The sequence below is a fragment of the Fusarium odoratissimum genome (genome assembly GCF_000260195.1).
Source record: "Fusarium odoratissimum NRRL 54006 unplaced genomic scaffold supercont1.30, whole genome shotgun sequence".
Classification (NCBI taxonomy): Eukaryota; Fungi; Ascomycota; class Sordariomycetes; order Hypocreales; family Nectriaceae; genus Fusarium; species Fusarium odoratissimum.
This window is the reverse complement of record NW_022158714.1, coordinates 186,767-206,877: the sequence shown is the minus strand read 5'-3', so window position 1 is coordinate 206,877 and position 20,111 is coordinate 186,767. Positions and strand designations below refer to the sequence as shown.

The 20,111-nt window shown below is 48.9% G+C and overlaps 8 protein-coding genes across 8 annotated transcripts; 5 read left to right on the top strand and 3 right to left on the bottom strand.

Annotated features, from left to right (window-relative positions):
- The first annotated feature begins 183 nt into the window (after window positions 1-183).
- FOIG_13030 (serine hydroxymethyltransferase, mitochondrial) lies at window positions 184-2,179 on the top strand. The gene is made up of 4 exons (XM_031214065.1): window positions 184-521; window positions 569-625; window positions 675-906; window positions 957-2,179. Exons 1-4 carry the CDS (start codon window positions 426-428, stop codon window positions 2,081-2,083), a joined length of 1,512 nt encoding a protein of 503 aa, XP_031056213.1. The 5' UTR covers window positions 184-425; the 3' UTR covers window positions 2,084-2,179.
- Window positions 2,180-2,703: 524 nt separating this feature from the next.
- On the top strand, window positions 2,704-3,539 carry FOIG_13029 (glycine cleavage system H protein). Its single transcript, XM_031214064.1, has 3 exons — window positions 2,704-2,995; window positions 3,045-3,107; window positions 3,154-3,539. Exons 1-3 carry the CDS (start codon window positions 2,857-2,859, stop codon window positions 3,468-3,470), a joined length of 519 nt encoding a protein of 172 aa, XP_031056212.1. The 5' UTR covers window positions 2,704-2,856; the 3' UTR covers window positions 3,471-3,539.
- Window positions 3,540-3,622: 83 nt separating this feature from the next.
- Window positions 3,623-7,298, bottom strand: FOIG_13028 (glycine dehydrogenase). The gene has a single exon (XM_031214063.1). The coding sequence runs from the start codon at window positions 7,069-7,071 to the stop codon at window positions 3,910-3,912; it is 3,162 nt and encodes a 1,053-aa protein (XP_031056211.1). The 5' UTR covers window positions 7,072-7,298; the 3' UTR covers window positions 3,623-3,909.
- Window positions 7,299-8,431: 1,133 nt separating this feature from the next.
- Window positions 8,432-9,086, top strand: FOIG_13027 (uncharacterized protein). The gene has a single exon (XM_031214062.1). It carries the CDS (start codon window positions 8,882-8,884, stop codon window positions 9,071-9,073), a length of 192 nt encoding a protein of 63 aa, XP_031056210.1. The 5' UTR covers window positions 8,432-8,881; the 3' UTR covers window positions 9,074-9,086.
- A 166-nt stretch (window positions 9,087-9,252) lies between these two features.
- Window positions 9,253-9,947, bottom strand: FOIG_13026 (uncharacterized protein). The gene is made up of 2 exons (XM_031214061.1): window positions 9,653-9,947; window positions 9,253-9,590 (listed from the first exon to the last, which is right to left on the bottom strand). Exons 1-2 carry the CDS (start codon window positions 9,793-9,795, stop codon window positions 9,479-9,481), a joined length of 255 nt encoding a protein of 84 aa, XP_031056209.1. The 5' UTR covers window positions 9,796-9,947; the 3' UTR covers window positions 9,253-9,478.
- Window positions 9,948-12,543: 2,596 nt separating this feature from the next.
- Window positions 12,544-14,298, bottom strand: FOIG_13025 (uncharacterized protein; the record flags this gene model as incomplete). The annotated part of the gene is made up of 4 exons (XM_031214060.1): window positions 12,544-12,796; window positions 12,972-12,993; window positions 13,189-13,283; window positions 14,189-14,298. 4 exons carry the CDS (start codon window positions 14,296-14,298, stop codon window positions 12,544-12,546), a joined length of 480 nt encoding a protein of 159 aa, XP_031056208.1.
- A 288-nt stretch (window positions 14,299-14,586) lies between these two features.
- FOIG_13024 (uncharacterized protein) lies at window positions 14,587-17,014 on the top strand (the record flags this gene model as incomplete). Its single annotated transcript, XM_031214059.1, has 3 exons — window positions 14,587-14,685; window positions 15,019-16,437; window positions 16,490-17,014. The coding sequence occupies 3 exons, from the start codon at window positions 14,587-14,589 to the stop codon at window positions 17,012-17,014; spliced, it is 2,043 nt and encodes a 680-aa protein (XP_031056207.1).
- A 566-nt stretch (window positions 17,015-17,580) lies between these two features.
- FOIG_13023 (uncharacterized protein) lies at window positions 17,581-18,619 on the top strand (the record flags this gene model as incomplete). The annotated part of the gene is made up of 2 exons (XM_031214058.1): window positions 17,581-18,212; window positions 18,259-18,619. 2 exons carry the CDS (start codon window positions 17,581-17,583, stop codon window positions 18,617-18,619), a joined length of 993 nt encoding a protein of 330 aa, XP_031056206.1.
- Between the last annotated feature and the right edge of the window lie 1,492 nt (window positions 18,620-20,111).

Below are 20,111 nucleotides of genomic sequence, written 5' to 3'. Positions count from 1 at the left end.
ACGTACGTAACGGGAATAATTGGTTACCCTGTACCAAGCCACTTTCATCCCCGTTCACCGAGTCAGCTTCTAAAAGTGTTCTAGGCTCAGAGATAGCGCATGTACCGTCAGGTAACTCACTCCCGGCCCTCCAAGACCAAACCTCCGAGGATCATGTGGGACTCTTCCACCCCCGGCTTTAGATCTCGACTCAGTGACGTTTGATAAGATTGACTCGGTGACATTGACCATGAGGTACGTACCGGCATCTTGATCTCATGCTCCGGTCCTCCTGGAACTCATGAGCCGAAGGCGGCGGACAAGGACATTCTTATTAGATCTTGTGCTGCTCTAGCTTAGACTTGCTGTTTGAGACTGTATCGTAATTTCATCTTCTTTTTCCTTTCTCTTCAGTTCATACAGAGATACCCCTCATCATACACGTCATGATGAACTTGAGGCTCCTTCGGCAGCAATGCCTTCGCACAAAGCCATCTCTGGCCAGCCGCGTTACCACCAGGACATTTGCTTCTCAATCTGATGTAAGTCTTCAATGAAGCCATGTCCAACAATACCTAACACTCTACAGCTTCTCGGTGCCAACCTCGAGCAAGGCGACCCTGAGATCCACGCCATTCTCAAGCGTGTAAGTCACTTTCCAATACACCAATTGATCCAATCTCACACCATCGTAGGAAGAGAAGCGCCAGAACCATTTCATCAACCTCATCCCTTCCGAAAACTTCACTTCGCGATCCGTTCTCGATGCCCTAGGCAGTGTTATGCAAAACAAGTACTCTGAGGGCTACCCCGGCGCGCGATACTATGGTGGTAACGAACATATCGATGAGGCAGAGCGTCTATGCCAAAGACGTGCCCTCGAAACCTTCCGTCTTGACCCTGAGAAATGGGGTGTCAATGTTCAGCGTAAGTCTCGGCTTCGCGTTCAACTCTTTGTTCAATGCTAACAGCCTCAGCCCTTTCTGGATCACCTGCCAACCTCTACGCCTACTCTGCTATCCTCAACACCCACGACCGTATCATGGGTCTTGACCTTCCCCATGGAGGTCATCTCTCACACGGCTACCAAATCCCCAACAAGAAGATCTCCATGGTCTCCAAGTACTACGAGACCTTCCCCTACCGATTGAACGAGGAGACTGGTCTCATCGACTACGACAAACTTCGCGAGAACGCTCTTCTGTACCGTCCTAAGGTTATCGTCGCTGGTACATCTGCCTACTCCCGCCTGATCGATTACGAGCGCATGCGTGCTATCGCCGACGAGGCTGGTGCTTACCTTCTGTCTGACATGGCTCACGTTTCTGGTCTTGTCGCTGCTGGTGTTATTGGAACACCATTTGAGGATTCTGATATCGTTACTACCACCACCCACAAGTCCCTTCGTGGACCTCGTGGTGCCATGATCTTCTACCGCAAGGGCGTTCGAAGCACAGACAAGAAGGGCAAGCAGATCATGTATGATCTTGAAGGCCCTATCAACGCTTCAGTTTTCCCTGGTCACCAGGGTGGTCCTCACAACCACACCATCACCGCCCTCGCTGTTGCCCTTCGCCAAGCTCAGACACCCGAGTTCAAGCAGTACCAAGAAAAGGTCCTCGAGAACTCACAAGCTCTGGCCAAGCAACTCTCCGAGGGTCTGGGCTACAAGCTCGTCTCAGGCGGTACCGATAACCACCTCGTCCTCGTTGACCTCAAGCCTAAGGGTGTCGACGGCGCACGCGTCGAACGTGTTCTCGAACTCGTCGGTGTAGCCAGCAACAAGAACACCGTCCCCGGTGACCGCTCCGCCCTCAAGCCCGGTGGTCTTCGTCTCGGAACACCCGCCATGACAACGCGGGGCTTTAACGGCGAGGACTTCAAGCGCGTGGCTGATATTGTGGACCGCGGTGTGCAGATCACTCTAGCGGTTGATAAGGACGCCCGCGCCGCTGCTGAGGCCAAGGGTGCTAAGAACCCCGGTACTGTGAAGAACTTTTTGGAGTTCTTGGGTGATGGATCTAATGTCAAGGAGATTAAGGCGCTACGAGATGAGGTCGCTGAGTGGGTTGGAGGGTTCCCCCAGCCCTGGCTCAAGTCATGATGTTTTTGATGAAGAGTAAAGATCGTTTTTGGCGTTTGGAAAATAGTATCATAGCAAAATTTACATGAGTTAAAGAGTCTATTGCATGATTCTCACCAAATTTGTTGTGTTGTAGCTGTGTTGATCATCCATGTTGTAATCATGATGGGCTAGAGCACTGGAAGTTAAGCTGTTTGGACCAACACCACGACTGTGTAATAACCGCCACTTCAATGGTCATGCAAATTTGATGTCAACTTGCTCCAGTAGCAATTGACCCAATTGACTAAAATTACATGATAAAATTGCCTTGCACTTCATTCTCCGTAGTCAAACTCCGAATATCTCACTCCTCGGAATTCCAAGTCTTCCCCGCATACCCAAAAAAAAAAATATTTCAGGGCTCTTGGATCTGGGGTTATCGGTACTTGACTCAGTGAAAGATGCCAGTAGCGAGTACCTTTCGCAAGCGGCTAAAGCAGGTTACACCGCCCATCATGACAACTTTTTGGCGAGATAAGCGGTACCGCTACTTAAAGGTGTGGGTACACTGAAGTAGCGCTCATGACCTGATTCTCCAACTGTTATGACGCTACGAGGCGCCGCTTGAACTGGGGCCGGATAGTGACTCCGAGGTACTTGACCGGAGCGCCGCCGAAGACGGGGGATGAGAAGTGCTAGGGATTGTAAATGGGGAGTAGGTCACCTAAAATTATCATCATCACAGACATTCGCATTCACTCATTCAACCTCAATCCATTCCTCATACTCACTCCCTCTCTCACTCACTCACAATGTCTGGTCTCTTTGCTCGTCAAGCTTGGGCTTCTGCCTCTAAGCTCCGATCCACTGCTCTTCGAGCTCCCAAGACTGCCTTTGCCTGCAAAGTCAACAGCATTGCTCCCCGACGATGCTTCTCAGTTTCCATGAACCGTAGGTTCTGCCTCCTTTTTGAAGCTCAATCAAATCTAATAGTCTTTAGTCCTCGCGAGGAAATACACTGAGAGCCACGAGTGGGTTGACGTCGCCGCCGATGGCAAGACCTGTAAGTTCATTTGTCTGATCTAAAGCTCATCAATTGACATTACCAGGCACAATTGGCATCTCCAACTACGCTGCTGAAGCTCTCGGCGATGTTGTCTACGTGGAGCTTCCCTCTCAGGGCGAGGATGTCTCTGAGGGCGAGTCTTTCGGTAGCGTCGAGTCCGTCAAGTCTGCCTCTGACATCAACTCTCCTGTATCAGGCTCTGTCGTGGCGGTCAACGATCCCATCGTCGACACACCCGCTGATCTTGGAAAGGATCCTGAGGGCGAGGGCTGGTTGATCAAGGTTGAGGCTGAGGATGTTTCTGCCCTTGATTCATTGATGGACGAGGCTGCTTATGCTAAGCACCTTGAGGAGCATTAAGCGATGGTTTTTGGTTATATTAAATAATTGGTGATTCAAAAGCAAATGATATCAGATTTTTCGCATTCATTTTCGGTGTGTCCCAAGGCACAATTTGTAGATCGTGTACATGTGTGGTCATAATAAAGGCCAAGTCTTGGAACGTGAGATATTGTCCTCTAAACCACTTCACTTCTCAACAGAAAACTGCTTGAATATTTGAACTCATAAATTTCTAGTTTTAGAACTTTTATTCTAATCTCATCATATCTCGCAAAACTCCGCCAATACAGAGATCAGTTCGCCTTGGTTGAATAGCTTCCCAAAAACCATTCCATATGCATGTCAGGGACCCATCATGGTTGAATATGATATATCTTTTCCCGCTAAACAATAGAAACAATCGCTTAATATGACCCGTCCACCATCTATCGTTAAACCATTATTTCTTCCTTTTTGTCTACAAGTTCTCAGATCCCTCAACAGGGGGGCAAGTGCAGAACAGGTTGGTGTCACCATAAGCATCGTCCACGCGTCCCACAGAGGGCCACATCTTCTTCTCCCGGAGCCAAGGCAGGGGATAAGCCGCCTCCTCACGAGTGTAAGGGCGGTCCCACTCGGAGGAGAGAAGGTCTTCTTGAGGGTGGGGGGCGTTTGTGAGAAGGTTGTTCTTGCGGGGAACCTTGCCAGACTCAACGTCGGCAATCTCCTGTCGGATCTGGATGAGAGCATCGCAAAAACGGTCAAGCTCAGCGCGGGACTCGGATTCTGTGGGCTCGATCATGAGGGTTCCTGAAACGGGGAAACTCATGGTAGGAGAGTGGAAGCCATAGTCTGCAAGGCGCTTGGCGATGTCGGCAACTTCAACTCCGGCGGTCTCCTTGAAGGGACGAACGTCGAGGATGAACTCGTGGGCGCAGCGGCCGTTGGCGTTGGTGTAGACGACCTTGTAGTGGGGGAGGAGACGGGACATGATGTAGTTGGCGTTGAGGAGGGCGGTACCAGTTTGCTTGGTAAGACCATCTCCACCCATCATGAGGATGTAGGTGTGGCTGATGGGGAGAATAGAGGCGCTACCCCAGGGAGCGGCGCTGATGGGAGCAACGGCTGTGCTGTCACGTTCGGCACCAATGCGCTGAGGATCAATCTCAGGGTGACCGGGGAGGTAAGGAGCAAGATGCTTCTTAACAGCGATAGGGCCAACACCGGGACCACCGCCGCCGTGGGGAATACAGAAGGTCTTGTGGAGGTTGAGATGGCAGACATCAGCACCAATGTCACCGGGGCTGCAAAGGCCGATCTGGGCGTTCATGTTGGCACCGTCCATGTAGACGAGACCGCCATGCTCGTGGACAAGATCACAGACTTGCTTGATCTCAGGCTCGAAGACACCGAAAGTAGAGGGATAGGTAACCATGATAGCAGCAAGCTCATCAGCGTGCTTGACACACTTGGCCTTCAGATCCTCGATATCCAGGTTACCAGTCTTACCGTCACACTTGACAGTAACAACCTTCATACCAGCCATGGCAGCAGAAGCAGGGTTGGTACCGTGAGCCGAAACAGGGATAAGGCAGACCTTTCGCTTATCTCCATCACGAGCCTCGTGGTAAGCCTTGATACAGCGAAGACCAGCAAACTCACCCTGTGCACCAGAGTTGGGCTGAAGAGTGGTAGCGTCCATACCAGTGATCTCAGACAAGTTCTTGGCGAGAGAGCTGATGAGAGCTTGGTAACCAGAAGCTTGCTCAACGGGGGCGAAGGGGTGGATGTTGTTGATACCGGGGTCGGAAATAGGAAGCATCTCGGTTGTGGCGTTGAGCTTCATTGTGCAGGAGCCAAGAGGAATCATAGAGTGAACGAGGGAGACATCCTTGGACTGGAGGTGGTAGATGTATCGAAGGAGCTCGGTCTCGGTGTGGTATTGGTTGAAGACAGGCTGCTCGAGGTAGCCGGTCTTTCGCTGGAGAGAAGCAGGGATTTGGTCATTGAGAAAGGTAGCCTTATCAGACGCAAGAGCAGACTTGAACTCAGCCTCAGAAACGCCAAAGGCCTTGACGAGGTTACTGAGGCTCTCAAGGGTGACACCCTCGTGAAGAGAGAAGCCAACCTTGTCCTCAGCAACACGGCGAAGGTTAATGTTCTGAGACTCAGCGTTCTTGTGAACCTTGGCAATGGCCTCAGGAGATCCCTTGAGAGTGACAGTATCGAAAAGAACAGAACCATCCTCGCGGAGACCCTCTGTGTGAAGCTTGAACTCGCCCTTCTCAAGGATCAAGCTCTGGGCAAGACGGGTCTTGCTCCAGATATCCTCAGCAATGGTCTTAAGACCCTTAGGACCGTGGTAGACAGCGTAGAAAGCAGACATGTTGGCAAGAAGAGCCTGAGCAGTGCAGATATTGCTGGTGGCCTTCTCACGACGAATGTGCTGCTCACGAGTCTGGAGAGCCAGGCGAAGAGCAGGCTTGCCGAGACGATCCTTGGAAACACCAACGAGACGACCAGGAATCTTGCGCTTGTACTTCTCAGATGTAGCGAAGAAAGCAGCATGGGGACCACCGTAACCGAGAGGAACACCGAAGCGCTGGGAGTTACCGATGGCGATGTCGGCGCCAAACTCTCCAGGGGGCTTGAGCATGGTAAGAGCGAGAAGATCGGTGGATGCGCTGAGAAGAGCCTTCTTCTCGTGGACGATGTCGGCGAGAGCTTGGTAATCGTGAACACCACCGTGGGTATCGGGGTACTGAATCAGGGTTCCAATGAGGTCGCCTTCGACTTCGCGAACGAGCTTGGAGTTGTCGGCGAGTACATCGCCGATAACGAGCTTGATGCCGAATCCCTCAGCTCGGGACTGGAGGACGGCGATGGTCTGGGGGTGGCAGTCCTTGGAGACGACAAAGACCTTCTGGCCTTTGCCCTTGGGTGCGTTGGCCATAGACATGGTCATGGCCTCAGCAGCGGCGGTAGCCTCATCGAGAACAGAGGCGTTGGCGATATCGAGACCAGTCAAATCGGTGATGAGAGTCTGGAAGTTGAGGAGAGACTGAAGACGGCCCTGGCTGATCTCAGCTTGGTAGGGGGTGTAGCTGGTATACCAGGCAGGGTTCTCGAGAACATTGCGCTGGATAACAGCAGGAACAAGAGTTCCATAGTAACCAGCACCAATGAAAGATTCGTAGACCTTGTTGTTCTTGGCAAGTTTTCGCATCTCTTGCTGGATGTAGTGCTCAGTGCGACCATTGGCGGGAACTGCAGCTTCCTCGCCGCCCTCATACCACTGTTCAACGAGGTTGAGACCCTTCTGTTTCCTCCGAACCTGCGGGGGAATAGTCTGCTCGAGAAACTCCTCCATGGAGCTCACGGGAGGGTCCAGCACCTTGAGCATTTCTGTCTGCTCGCTGGACTCGCTGCCAATGTGCCTCCTTGAGAAGAGCTCATGCTCCTGCAGCTTAGTGCTGCTCTGTGAGTCGACAAAGCGGGGGGCGCTGACTTGGGCTGTGACTGAGAATGCCCGGGATACGCCATTGAGACGAATCGATTGTGTGAGACGTGGTTGAAGGGTGATGGGGGAACGACGAGACTGACGGGCGAGCCGTTGTCCGATACGAGTGGCAGACATCATGATGGGATGATTGCCTATTAGACCAGACCCCTCTTCAACACAATTCAGTTCTGAATTATGAAGAAAACAAAGAAAGGAGAGGAGGAGGGAAAGGGGATTGACTGATTATGAGTATGAGTATGGAGTGTTATCAAAAAAACACAGCCCGCATCCAAAGATTTTAAGGGTACGGGCGGGCATGAGCATGAGTGGCGTCGGCCGTCATGGTCCGATCATGTCGCCGGTTCCTTTCTCCAAACCGGCCGGAAAAGGTACATGAGGGTACATCTGGATCTGAACCTTTCCAGAAGACATTTCATGTGACTCGGTGAAAGTGCCAGCGCGGCAACTAAAGCGCGATAAACCCTGTGATTCGTTGGCTTTGACTCAGTGAAACCAAGTGACTCGGTGAAAGATAAGCACCCTATCGCGCCCAAATTCACCGAGTCAACGGTAATTCTTCACTGAGTCAAATGCACCGCAACAAATCAGGTGGTCGGTAAATGAGCCGCGGGGGTCTTATCGCTTGATTTTTAGGCCAAGCTGGGGTTGGTTCCACTGGGTTCTGCTCTGGAAATACTTCCTCGGCGTTGAACCGAAACCTGGGGGCCGAGCTCGGGGTGGTCTGGCCGGTTCCTTTGTTCGTCAGTTGATTTGATGTTTATGATACGAATTTATCGGTACGCCTTCTAGAAATGCTCTATGCAGCTTGTCCTTGTGACACTTTTAGACAGGCTCTGCACGAATTTCCGGTATAGAAGCCGGGGTTGCAATATCGGAATACAATACACGCCCCACTGGCCAGGGCTGCTAGGGCACCTTATCCAAACTCCGACGTCTTGGCATAGGGTAGCTGCATTTGGACCAGCGGCAGAACCCAACGAAATTTCGAGATCTATCAGGCAATACGAATGAAGTGTGATAAGCAAATAGTTGCTGGATCACCTATCCATTATGAGCACTCGATGCTATCTAAGAGTGTTTCTTATGATCACAAGTCGTGTTGTGACACAAATTGATCATTTATACTAAACCTTCATTACGTGAGAATAAAGGCATGGTTTAGAAGTCCTTCTTTTGAATAATAAATATATGATGAGTAGTATTGAGGAATATGGTATCAAATCTGAGAGGATTTTACGGTCATTAACAAGTCAAACAACTAACCATTCATCCTGTCTGACCTATAGGCGCTTTATGGAAATCAAAGGGCTATGATAATCTGAGGCAAGTCCGTGGAAGAAGAACAAAGACAGGGAGAACAAGACACGAAAAGATCCATCAAGCCTTCTCGCATTTGGTAATGATGAAAAAAAAAAGAAGCTCATGTTTGACAAAGAATCCAACATGTTCATCAGTTCAGGGTACATGTTGTGAACAGCTGTCGCCCAACAACCATAACAACAACGTTTAGGATCAATGACCCTGAGGCACTCTGAGCTGAAAGACTCGGAATTTTCAATATTTGAAAATCAATTACACCTTTTAACACTTTTCATCATGATAGCGAAAACAATTCAGACAAGGCCACCTACCGGGGTACCATTTTGCGAAAAGCACTTTCAATCATTTGTATTCAACTACATCACGCAACAGATCGAAATCGAGCAGTTGACATCAAGAGTGATGCAGTCGGGCCCCACTCGAGTTCAACCACGAAGAGTCGCAAAAGATAAGCATCCTCTTGGAAAGATCACGAAGAAGCGTGAGGCAGACGGGGATTTGCCAAAATCTACAACAAGGAAACGGAAAACTAACTATACAGCCCAGAGCTCGAAGGGGTGGAATGCATTCATCACATTGGTGCAGCAGCAGGTGAAGGAGAGGAGAGATGCTACAGAAGACGAAGAATTCAGCAGTCCCTTTGGACCTACTCCCTGGGCATGCAAAATGTGCATATCCAAGACAGGCGAATCAACTGAAGAAAACCTGCTGTTTATGGGGGAGCACACGGCACCTTGGGCTAATATGGCACCTGTTAGGCGTCCTCCAAGGCTTAACATATGGAAAGACTTTGGGATAGCAGAGTTTCAGACGTCTCACTGTGAAGGTTTGTCATATGTTATTGATACGTGTCGACAACCAATGTTTATGATGCTGTGAGCTTTTGCTTACTACGAAACAGTATCAGGAAATAACCAGAAGATCAAGAACTTTACGAGACACTAATGACTACAACACGATAGAAATATGAAGTGTGCAAGAGGCATAAGCGACAATCAATCGACGGTGATCATACCATTGTCTGAACTAACCCTATAAAAAGCTTGTGGCATGATTGCCATGAAAGATTGCGCCTGGGTTCCTCCGAATACAACGCTTGAACTGTCATAAGCCCGAAACTTGCTGCTCTTGTTGTGGCGTGTCGCTTTTATTCGTTTGGTGGAGTACGTGTTCATGACAGGCCATCAATTGGCAGTTGACCTGGTCATGGGAAGGGCAGTCCTAATTTAGGAGGGAGAAAGCCAAGATGGCGAGGATGAGAACGAGCATAATGCCCAGTGTCAGCAGTTGCATTAGCTTCGCAAAACTCGGGGAGTCTGAATTTATTGGGTCAGCTCTGCTACCAGCCAAAGAATTCCATTGAGATTAGTCTGCGTACATCACGAACCAAAAGATGGCGCCAAAGCCGGCAACACAAGCAAGAATTGCACAGTATTTGTAACCATTTTCAAGTTTAGCTTTAGTTTCGACCCATTTGCCTGGTTCGGGACCCTCATCCGTGGTTGGGGCTGTGGCTGACATTGTTGTTGTATTGGATTGATGAGTAGTGATAGCACTTGCTGACTTGGACAAGGCAGAAGCAAGATGGAGACAAATGGGAAGAAGAGCAGTATATTTATTCCGCAATAAATCTTATAGAGTTTTGTGTCCCTCTCTAGAGAAGGGTCCTGACATATGGAACTTGTGCGAGAGAACCCTTGCATTGGATGTTTTGTGAAGCTTTCACCAACCTCCACTCCCTCACATATATCATCCAGTTACAGAGAACCTGCCTGGGTAGATTCATATGTGATAAGTTACCGACAGGACACCAAGAATGCAAGTTTCTGCATAAAATCACAGTTGACCTCAACTGATGCCAGAAAAACTCAGTAAAGGCCACGTAAAGGTGAATCTGTCGACCGGATTGATCATGCTTCAAAATGGAGCGGCTGCCAGGCAGTTCTTGACTAATTCATGGATCGACGTCTTTGCTGAAAGCATTGAAGCATCCAATAAGCAATAAACCTACCTTGACGTGATTCGCGTGAGAAACCCTGTATATACCTCGAAGCAATGAAGGTTGGTAGCAACAGGCAGCAGAGGGGACCGTTCATATGGCTACCAGTAACTTAACTTGTGAATATCTAGATAGAAAGGCAAAGAAATCGCCAATACTTCCTCTCGTTAAACTCAGAGGGATACGTGTAACAACTCTGACAAGCTTCAACACTCGATGCTGCTGTCCGTCCCATTTCGTCAATTAACCCAAGTGCAAAGCACATTTACTGCTAAAAGCGTTCTATTCTTAGACAAATGTCTTCCTGTCGAGTTTATCGGTATACATCTTCTTGTTCAACTGTCTGTGAGTGATGCGTAGTAAGAAGTGGAATAATGTGCTCCGCTCCTCCGTTTACCTCAAGCATGAGAACGTCACATTACCTCACCAAGATAACGAGCTAAGGCTACAAGTGAAAGATCGAGCCACGTGAAGTAGAAGCCTAAGTGAAGTGCCGGGATTGGTCGTGTTAGTGGCAAGGACGAGTTGTTATTGCGATCCAATCAAAAGATGTAGCTAGGATGTGTGATATTAGTGGCGACGAACCTTAAAGCTTGGCCTTGGGATTTCTCAAGATTGCATGTTGTATAATATTAGATAAGCTGGATCACTTGGCCTTTTCTTGCCAATAATATCGACAGGATTAGTGTTTTCAATGGGATTAATAAACTCGAAGTGTTATAGAGAGTAGAAATGTAGAGAACATTCGAGATTGCCAATACCGCGATACCCTGTCATCAAATCTCGAACCATCGTGGATCATCACGCGGAGGCTAAAAAGCTGGGCCAAGTCAAGGAACCGCCAAAATCACTCACATCACCCCCACAAAGCCAACTCAGATCGCCAACCAGAGTGTAATCCCACGTCAGGACCCCTCATTCGACAAGGAGGGGTCTTTTGAGATCAACGCACAAAGGCCGCATCCCACATGCTGAGTATATAAGACCCTGCATGATCCGATCAGATTCTCTTTTTCTTCTTCATCCTCATCTCACAAACAAGTCTTCAAAACAAACTCAACACTTTTTTCTGTACTTCAAACCTCATCCACCAAACAATAATCACAATGGCTGGCGACTGTGGCTGCTCTGGTGCCTCTTCTTGCAACTGCGGCTCAAGCTGTAAGTCAACATGACTGACTCTATTCTCATCAGTCCATTAATACTAATATGCGCTAGGCTCTTGCTCCGGCTGCGGAAAATAAGCTCTCCCATCTCATTTCAAGCAAGATTTATTGAGATACCACCCGTGACCTTTGCCGCAATTCTACGAAACAATACATGGATTCATAAATATTGGTGTTGAGCCCAGTGTGCTCGGGGAGATGGCGGTTGGACTTACAGTTTCACTGGTTTGCTTGTAGTGCAATTCTGAAATACATTTCTTCATCACCGTAATTGTCTACTTAGTGCTCTGATGGTCCGCGTACTATCTTCTCATCCATTGATGTGTTGTAATGTCACGAGCAAATCAGAAGCACTTCGTGAACTTGACCTATACGCTCCCTTGACACGCGATCTAAAAGTCCCCTACCTACCTAAGTATCGTAAACATGTGTTCGCAACCCGCAATGCTTGCGTTTGCTGATCTCCTCTGGTCTCTGGTCTCCAGTACTTGTGTACATTCAAGGCTAGATAGGCCATTCTTCACCTTCCCATTGCAGATGGCCTTGCCATCCTGCTCTCCGGATTTACTGCTGTGATCTCCCGTTGAAGTTTAGCCGCTCATGAGCTGGCTCAAACTCATCTAGCTCAGTTATATCGGTAATGTCAACAAAGTCGTAAGAAACATGCTTGACGATCTGGCCCTCTAGCCTCGTTGGGCCAGCCTAGACAAATGTGACCATTGGTCTCATCGCCACGGGTCGCTTACCCCAACCAAGCCTCTGTCGCATGTCGAGAAGTAATGGGGGAAGGGAGTAGGGAGATGAGAACGTAAAGAACCGCAGCTCAAGAGAGCGAAGACTGGGTAGTGAAGCTAGGAGAGTCAATAAGTCATTCTTATCTATCTTAAAGCCACGGAGTGTGAGGTGTTGCAGTTGTTCTAATGGGCTCTTGATAAGCAGGGAGAAGCGTGTATCAGCATAGTTTCCCCAGGAATCATTAAAGCCATCGTTGAATATGTTCAAGCTCTTGAGACTCTCCGCCTGTTTGAGAGTCTCATGAAGATAATCAAGAGGCTTGTCAAGGAGACCAGGACTCCTTAAGAACCTTGTCGTGCGAATAGGGAGTTACAGCCTGGAAATGCCGGGCCTCTGGATAAGAGAGATGACGTCTGCGTAAGTATAACCCGTGTTGTCAAAAAGATCGATGTTCACCCCGTCAGTATAAGCCTGATCCTCGACAACGAACTCGACGACTTTGTGCCTTTCGCGCTTGGCAAGCATGCGCAGGGCGGAACAGAAACCATGTCTAGTGATGAGTTTGGGTGTTACCGAAAACTCCTTGGGGTCCCACAAGAAATCGGTATCTGTATCGAAAACCCTGTGCGCCAGTAGAGGATACACGAAGCTGTAGGGAAAGGCTCGAATCATGGGGTCTCGATCCTAGGCATAAATAGGCGCCCATGTGCTCTTGAGGTAGTGGTTACGCGAGAGAGCGAAGGAAATCATTCCAGGGCATACAAAAATGCATCGATATCTGCTCTGGATACGTGTACCTGATGCTGTTGGTCTGCAAGGCTGTAGTAGTAAGCGTAGGAATCTTCTGGGGTCATGGCTGCTGCCAGCTGGCGCATTGGGACATCATGATCCCGACAGTTCGGTCGTCTGCTGTATAAAAACCGACCAATACTATTCATAGAATTGTAATAATACTATGCCGGCATCGCTTGGCTAAGTTCAGATCGCGATCCTGAACTCCTGGACGGGACATACTCTCCACACTGCCGAAACAGGTGTCGTCCCATAGTAGCTCGGCCACACCCTTGCGATACTTATTGCTATTCGCAATCTCTTGAAGGACTTTGATGCTGAGAATATTTGCCGAGGAAAAGACTCGTTCTAGATGCAAGAGAACGGTGCTCCTAAAGCCGGCAGATGCGAGACGTAAGTTCTTGACATCGCTATTCGGTAGGAAGGATGTAATTGGTTGAGCACTTCAACCGGTATGGCTGCGAGATTACTCTGCCTCTGATCAGACATTTTGAATGAGCGGTTTGGGCATACGGAGTTGAATGGGTACTGGAAAGACATATTGATGAATGATGGTCAAGCTCCTCTGCCAATGGCTTGGAAATCATCCCACGAAGACTAACATTGGGTCACATAGAACAAGGACGTTCAAGCTCCTGCAAGGCGAAACAGGCGTGCACGTCGAATTTATAGCCATGATCGAGTTTGAAGCTCTTGTAGCATTAAGAGTCATGAAACACCTGTTCATAGGTCGTTCATTGTACGCGTGAACTATAAGGATTTTCGCGGATCTGACAGGTCTGAGAATATGAACACCAGAACATCAGAACATCAGAACCGAAACACATCTTTGGCAGCTAGGGAGTGCTGTACGGCACGGAAGCGACTCTTGGGCCAGTTGCCTTCTTAATGGGTACGTATATTTGATAAGGACTTTCTGTAGGGGACATCAGAGTAGTTGCAGGATATTTTAGCATCTTGTCAAAATAAATCAAGAACAGTCTTGGAAATGGTCCATGTGAGTTTAAAGATAATGGAGCCGACAACGTGGGAAACCTCGCTTCATAGTCTTGGCATGCAAGTGACATGGCAGGTGACTTGCTATGATGTGCATATTGTGGTACAATCTCATATGGAAGCCTCCGAAATTCTTTAAATTATCATTAATGGGATGTAGTCTTGTAGTACCGAGTTAACAGTGACACGTCCCAGTAAGCAATGAGAGCCAAAATCGAATTCATACTAGCTTCCGAAGCTGCCATATTCCAGCACAAGAGCCCGTGACCTTTGATCGAAAAAGGACAGACCCTGGAGACTCCACTGCTGATCATTAGAAGCAAGGCCTTTGTCCATTCCGGCAACTGATTCATGTGCTTGGTGGCCGAGAAAGCATGTGATAAGCTAGAACCCAAGCCGAGAGAGAAAGTAAGAAAAGGGCATGGATGGATGACTGCGCCTACCAAGGAAACTCACGTGGACCTTTTCATATCCCTTTGTCTCTTACATATTTCTGTCTTTTTATATCATTTTTTATTGATTTGACTTGATTTGGTTGAGACGAATTTACATCGAGATCCAATCCAATCGTGACATGCCAGTGCACAGCTGACGTCGCGGGGCAAGCAAGGTCAATCTGGGGTAATGTCAATGCTGAATGACGCCTGTATTGAGAGGTGGCTTATAACGTTACAGAACAAGCAAAACTTGGAAGACTACCTAGAATTGTCAATGGCAGCATTTGTAAGTCCTCATTTCATTATCACTTCCCTTTTTATCTTGATACCTCTTTCGTCCCATTTCAGTTGCTGTGTTCCCCTCTATATCTCTTAGGCAGCCCTAGGAGCTTTGTCGCTAAAGTGGCGCCCCATGACATAACCGTCTGTGTCCTCTCAGCCCAGATCCAGGGCTTCACTTTAGTGACTTGACCCTCTGACGTCGCGTCGCGGCCGGCCACGCGGGCAAGTCACCACGATCAAGATTCTTATCACAACTCTCGTTTACACTGTTCATCGACTTTGCCGAAAATACCCATTAAATCGACTGGCCTGCTTATTAACAACACAACTTCATTAGGACACGCCGTGGCTGTCGCATCTTGCACCGGCGCCCATGTCTTCCCGCGATGATGCGTCTCACGGCGCATCACCTCCCTCGTACGAACCTCAGCCTTCGAGTACTGGTGCTCCTCCGACATTTGCATCTTTCTCTCCAGTAACGCTCTCCGCGAATACGCCATCCCGATCATCCCGAAGGTCGACTATCCTCGTCCACCAAAAGAGCCCCCTGCTCCTCGCTACTCCTCCACAGATCACCCGCGCTCTCGCCTACAGTCATCCCTTTCTCCTCCCGTTAAATACATTCGCAGGTCTCCTCACCTGGAGCACCGGAGATCCTTGGCAGAGCTTCTTACTATTGTGCTTCTTCTGGGCGGTTGTTCTGTATGGCGATGTAGTAATAACGTGGGCCGGCCCCGTCTTGGTCGGAGTGGCACTCATTGTTGGCATGTACGGCCGGAGATACAGTCCCCTCAGTAGCAGTGGGTGGACTGATATTCGAGGTCAGAATGCTGGCACCAAGGGAGCAAATCAGAACGCCGGCGAGAGCAGCCAGCAGAATGGAAAGGCAAACGCCGGCGAGAAACAGTCGAAACATGTTAGGGGAAATTCCGAAGTTACCAACACCAAACATCAGAAGACACTAGACGAGATCGTCGAGACTCTTAAACAACTTACTGGGAGATGTAATGTTCTGATGGAACCTCTGCTCGACATGACGGATTTCCTAAGCACTCAGACGACCCCAACTAGTGCGACCACGCGCCCGGCGCTGACTGTCATCTTCATGCGACTGCTTATCATCACGCCTATTTGGATTGCGCTTACTGTTCCTCCCTGGCGAGTTGTCACGACAAGACGTGTAATACTAGTGGCTGGAACCATCATCTTGACTTGGCATGCAAGGGTTCTGCGAGTATCGCGAGCCATTCTCTGGAGAAGCTCCACAGTTAGACGACTTGCAGCCGCCATCACCGGGTTGCAGTTTGATACACCCGAACAACCGTTCAAAAAGGACTTGGCCAAGGCTGCTAAGAAAGGCCCGGACCGTGTTGCTCAACAGCAGGAATCCGAACTTACAAAAGCCCTTGGCAAGTCGTCGAGCTTCCAAACTAATCATGGAAGAAGGAATGGCAATGCAAAGACTGCGGGTGTCAAGTTCACGTTTATTATATACGAGAACCAAAGACGATGGATTGGTTTGGGATGGACGAATAATCTCTTTGCATATGAACGGGCGGCCTGGACAGATGACCACAACAACTCAGTTCCCGCTAAAGACGATTTCGAACTACCCGAGGTAGAAGACGGAAGTCGTATGCAGTGGCGATGGGTTCCTGGAACCCGTTGGCGTGTTGACGGTGTGTCTGATGAGCATGGCCCTGTGGACTATGACGGGAATGAGGGGAAGAATGGTTGGATCTTCTACGACAACAAGGTGAGAAACCATCATATATGGCAACGCATTGTCTCCTCTAACAGGCTTTTAGTGGCAAAATGGCCAGCGGGGTCAAGATGGATGGGGTCGCTGGACCCGACGAAGAAAGTGGTATCGCGATGCCGAGTTGGTCGAGGTGGATCAACCGGAAGATGGCCAGGAGACTGAGAAGAAGCTTACAGAATCCCCTTCAGTGACGAAGCTCAGGTCTCAGCCATACAACTCCAGCAACGAAACCATGGTTCCCACACGAGCTGTGCCCGACCAGAGTCATGGTGAAGACATCAGTAACGATGACGCGAGCTCCAAAGCAGCAGACGATTCCTTGTCAGTACACTCGACATCTTCCAGATCTTTCTTCAAGTCGCCCTTGATGCGGAAACGAATCGCTGACCGATCCGGAGCGGATAACAAAGAGCGCACCAGAAGAGACAGTAGGACTAGTAGGACGAGTAGTTTGTACAACGATGATGACGCCGATGCTCTAAGTGCTGAGTTGGCCCTTGAAATCCAGAAACAGGGTAGGCCCGGTGGACAATGGGGGATAGGCGACGAGGCACGAATGAGTCTTGAGTAACGGTGCACTTTGACGGCGATACTGCATTGAGGTTATCGGCGTTTGATGGATTGGGACATATAGGTCAACGACTCGAATCATGACTGACTGGTAACCGGATAGTAGGTTTTGAGAGGGATGGCGTACGGTTGATTGATCATTATGTACAAGAGTAAGGAAGCGAGAACTCTTGGTGAATACCAGTAACGTTACTCGGTTGATTATGAACAAAGAAATTGATCCGTTTACTAGTCTACAGGCAGTGACGGTTCTCGACACTTCGATCTGAAGACGATACTCGAATGAGAACAAAGAAGGGCTCGTGATACTTGGCCGCGCTGAAGGGATACACAGGAAAAAAGGTTGTCACACTGAGGATATAGTCCATCGGTAGGCCTTAATAAGGTAGCTTAGGTAGGATGGCTCTTTCGTGGTAGTGCTGGTGTCGCTCCTTGCCAGTGCCCGTCGCTGCCAACTTCATAAAACATTATATCGTCGACTTCCAACCTCTCTTCAACAACTTTCTCCCTTTCCAAAATAACCGATTCTTTTCGCATTCCTTTCCTCTATCCACAAGAGTATCTACTATGGAACTTTCAGCCCCTCCTCGAGATGCGAATCGCACTCTTCGCAAAAAGAGAAGCAACCGCTCCAGCGCCCTGACCCTCTCCCTCTCCCCCGAACGCGCTCAACAACCTCAACAACGGAATCTTACATCTCCCGCAAAAGCATCACCATCAATGCGACCATCCTTCGTTTCCCCTGAACTTCTTTCTAGAAGCGCCTCATCAGCAACACACCACCGCGACATTTCCGGCTCGGGTCCATCACCAAGAACATCGCTCGCTAGTATCGACTACCCCTCCCGCGCTGAATCAGCACTTACCATTCGAGCTCCTTCTACTCATGAAAGAGGTGGTTCGCCGCCACTTACGCCGTTTCCTCCGTGGGTTAGCGAGGAGGAAGATGAAGGTGATGGAGATTGCGAGAACAGAAATTGGGAGGGATCTACAACCAGGACGGATGGCAAGAGGCATAGCTATGACGGAGGGCATGTCCCTGTGACGATTATGAGGGTTGAGGGGAGATGGGTTGTTATTTCTGTGGTACATGGACTCGTGCTCGTGTTGCAGTTTGCGGTGACACTGGGTGTTTTCAGTGCTTTGATGTGGGTTACCGTCTGGAAGGAGAATGAACCTGGTAACGACTTTGACAACTGGTAAGTCAGCCTTACTGACCCTTAGAACACATCTAATAGGTCTCAGGCTCTGGAAATTCGCGGACCCTACCCTCGTCGTTGTCCTTCTCCTCTGCTCAGCAAGTCTTTTGATCCACGAAGCCAAACTTCTTTCGTCAGTCGCACTACTCTATCTCGAGTCTCTCATCCTTGCTGCTACGACACTATCGAGTCTCGTGCTTTGGGCCCGGTGCTTCCAGGAGGAGAGCCGCAGCGTCAAAGGTGTGTTGATGGGGTGCAATGTCATGATGTGGGGACTTGCTCTCTTTGGATTCATCCGAGCTGTTGTTATATGGAAAGTAGAGTCTCAGGATGATGAAGCTGATCAGGAGAGGGCGGTCATGTACGGAACCTTCGTTCCTTGGGATGGGAGGAGGGAGTCTGTATGAGGAGGTATAAGGAATCAGAAGTCTCTGATGATTGTGGTCTGGATGCTGGGGAAAGATCATAGCCCAGTAGAAACCAGGCAAAAAGACTTCTGGCCTTCTCCTAGGTAGTCAGTTCCTCAAGCTGGAGATCTAACTAGACTAGTGGTCAGATAGTGCAACATGGACACACCATGGCAGATAGTAATGTTGAAGTCGAATAGCGCCTCCAAGAACAAGTCTATCTTCAGAACTTTGGACTCTTGGCACCTTTTGGCCTCAAAATCAGAAGGTCATAACCTCATCTAGTATGTTTTTCGTCCACCTAAAGCAAGCAATCACCACAACTCAAGTACCGTCTGGACCAGGCCGATGGTTACGCGAAGGGTCGCCCGTTTCATATGATCTCCTACCTATTCGAGCAACCGCACTGCAAGCCATTTTGAGAAAGCGGATATAAAGCGCCACTACGGCTATTTGAAATTGACCCAAGCCTTTCAGTGCTTACTCTTGCAGATTCCGTCTCGGCCTAGTACCTCAATTGGAGCGGAAATTCCACAAGGCTGAAGAGAAACGACCCAAAAAGTGGGCGTAGGATCACGCTTCTGCAATTGAGGTAGCATTGACACATGGGCAGGAATCTTGGCGAGCTTTGTCTGGAAAAGAACCTCCAGGATGGCTCAATGAGGTTGACAATGGCCCCCAATGGCCCTCAATTGCCCTGGCGTGCGCTCGGGGTGTTGTAAGAGTTGAGACTGGAATCAGAGGGAGAAGATGAACGGGTCAAAGAACTTGCCAAGTTTATACCAAGACTTGTAAAACATTATAAAAAACTATAAAATATTTCAAGTTTTTTAAGTAGACTTATATTTATTTGTTAGACTTCAGGGTCTGAGCCTTCTGCTATTCCCTGGTCTGCTTAATTCCGCGTGGTGTTGATACAATACTGGGCTTTCAGGGATTTCCTGAAACAACACTCTGAGAAAGTAAGCATAACCGGAAACTCATGCTGATTTTTGGCAGGGTTTGAAAATTTATTGGAGTCTTTGAGCGAGCTAGCGAATAAGAGAATGCGTTGGAAGATAACCCTTGTAGTACGGAGTATGGATATCTAACATAAGACTCCCATGCAACCTGGAGCCTTGACAAGACGACACTCGGCCGAGAGGAACATTGTGAATGTTTGCAATAATGACGGGTAATTATACTCCTTGTATTCAAGTTTAATAAATACCTTGGTCAGTCAAAATGTGTGTACCAACACCATAAGCGAGCCGGGGCTTTATAAGAGAGAGTAGAGAAGGGCCAAAGCACATTGCAGAAGTAAACCGACGCTGGAAGATGTAGTCCCAAAAGCTCGAGTATAGACAAGGTTGAGCTAGCTCAACATGCTTAACCTATCTATCCTTGCCTGTTTGGTTCGCATACAGGGTTTATAAGGCTGCTGCATAGGGAGTGACACTTGGCCCCCAACTTCGAATAGGAAGGACGACGGAGTAGGTAGTTGTGAGAGAAT